General features: G+C 42.3%; 1 protein-coding gene across 1 annotated transcript; it reads right to left on the bottom strand.

Annotated features, from left to right (window-relative positions):
• Positions 1 to 204: 204 nt before the first annotated feature.
• Positions 205 to 1,140, bottom strand: LOC308342691 (olfactory receptor 2C1-like; the record flags this gene model as incomplete). Its single annotated transcript, XM_080803260.1, has 1 exon — positions 205 to 1,140. The coding sequence occupies one exon, from the start codon at positions 1,138 to 1,140 to the stop codon at positions 205 to 207; it is 936 nt and encodes a 311-aa protein (XP_080659386.1).
• Positions 1,141 to 2,295: the final 1,155 nt, after the last annotated feature.

Here is a 2,295-nt window from a genome sequence, read left to right as displayed (position 1 = left end):
AACCAAGCACTTTCTAGTTGGAAGAGTTTCTCTAGGCATTAGGATGGTTGATGTTAAGAGGTGGGAACTCTTTCCTTGGGGCTCATGGACACTCATTTGGAAAAAGACTTGCTGATATTTACTGAGTTGTGCATGTGATTGACCCAGAAGACAGACAGAGATTACCTGGGCTTTTTTTTTTTTTTTTAATGATTTCTATCCTTTTTAGGATTTTACCTTACTCTGGGGTTGTAGGATCCTTTTCCATGCTCTCTTCACATCCTTGTTTCTCAGGGTGTAGATGAGTGGGTTGAGCAGTGGGGTGATAACGCAGTAGAAGAAGGACATGAATTTGGCCTGGGTGCTATTGGTAGGGGGTTGGAGGTACATGTACATGGCTGGTCCAAAGTACATGATGACAACCACCAAGTGGGAGCTGCAGGTGCTGAGGGCCTTGTACCTCCCGTTAGCTGAAGGTAACTTCCACACAGCCTTGGCAATGAATGTGTAGGAGATTAACACAAGCAGGGGAGCCATCAGTGCAAAAGGGATGGCTCCCACAGCCAAGGACAGGTCATTAACAGTGGTGTCACCACAGGCCAGCTTGATCAGAACAGGTACTTCACAGAAGAAGTGGTCGAGTGTATGGTGACCACAGTGGTGGAGCTGGAGAGTGAGCGTAGCTTGGAGTACTGAGTTGGCCAGGCCACTGGACCAGGCAGCCATTGCCAATTGCACACACACCCATGGCCGCATGATGAGAGTGTACTGGAGGGGCTGGCAGATAGCCACATAGCGGTCAAAAGCCATTACTGCCAGCAGGGCACTTTCAGTGCATCCTGTCCAGTGGAAGAGGTAAGCCTGGGTGATGCAGCCCCAGGAAGTAATGGTCTTCTCTGGCCCCCACAGGTTGTCCAGCAGCTGGGGCACAATGGTGCAGGTGACACAAAGGTCCAGCACAGAGAGATTGTCCAGGAAGAAATACATGGGGGTCTGGATTCTGGGCTCCACCATGGAAAGAATGATGATGGAGCTGTTCCCCATCAGGGTGAAGATGTAAGAGACCAGGACAACACCAAAGAGGGGCATTTCTAGCCATGGATAATCTGAGAAGCCCAGCAACACAATCGTGCTGGGGAAACTCACATTTTCTCCTTCCATGGCAACCATCCTATGTATGGCTGGAAAGAGAGAGACACAGTTTAGAGAGTAAGTGTGACTTTTGTAATTTTTTTAAAAATTTTGTATCTGTACTTTATTTGACATTTATTAAAGCTATATAAAAACCATGCACAGTTTATTTATAATTTTGTACATTATATTTGAAGACTACACAAAAATTTCACAGAACTTACTTATGCAAAAAGACATGTGAGATAGGAGGCTTTAAAATTTTTAGGTATAAAGGTGCCTGGGTAGCTCAGTGGGTTAAGCCTCTGCCTTCAGCTTGGATCATGATCTCAGGGTCCTGGGATTGAGCCCTGAATCAAGCTCTCTACTTGGTGGGGAGCCTGCTTCCCTCTCTCTCTCTCTGCCTGCCTCTCTGCTTGCTTGTGTCAAATAAATAAATAAATAAATAAAATCCTTAAAAAAAAAAAAAGAGTCTACGCAATCTGGGTTTGGTAAAAACAAACACCATGAGGGTGAAACAAAGCTTTTAATGAAGGATGGAAAATGAAAAATTGAGTGAAGGTTTTGGAAAGTGTTAGAAATTACAGTATTATTTCTATTTATGCATTAAATGATAATGGACAAAGGGGTAACAGAATTATTGTTAAATATAGTCAGTGTAATTGGAAAAATAAGTTCAAGTAGGAATTATTTCTGTACCATATTGTCAGGCAACTAGGAATGAGCACCTTGCATTTTGACATATATTTAATTCTTTAGACTCATAGATTACAGCACATAGATTACAGTGTATTGTGTTAGCTTGCAAATGTTCACCATCGTGGACACTTTCCGAGGATCAGAAAAAGTACCACCACATAAGAGAGGCAAATGTAATGCTGTGTTTCAGGAGGAGAGAAAGCAGTATTCTGGGATTGATTATCTCTAAGTGTGATGAGAAACCCTGAAGATACCGGGAGGAGATTATTCTTTCTTTAAAAATGCTATTTTGTAAGCATTTTTAGACAGTGTGTAGCAATCAGTAGTAGCAATATAGGTTAATTTTAATTAAAAAAATGGAAAAATAACATGATTCAGGAAATGGGGTTTAGGATTCTGTTTCAGGGGTGGGCACTGTGTATATGCTTGGAACACCCATTGTAGGGCGATAAGTACAGTGTTTTAACTGGAGAAATTTTTCTGAAT

The sequence above is a fragment of the Martes martes genome (assembly GCF_963455335.1).
Source record: "Martes martes genome assembly, chromosome: 5".
Taxonomy (NCBI): domain Eukaryota; kingdom Metazoa; phylum Chordata; class Mammalia; order Carnivora; family Mustelidae; genus Martes; species Martes martes.
The sequence above is the reverse complement of the archived record's forward strand: the minus strand, read 5'-3'. Positions and strand labels throughout refer to the sequence as shown.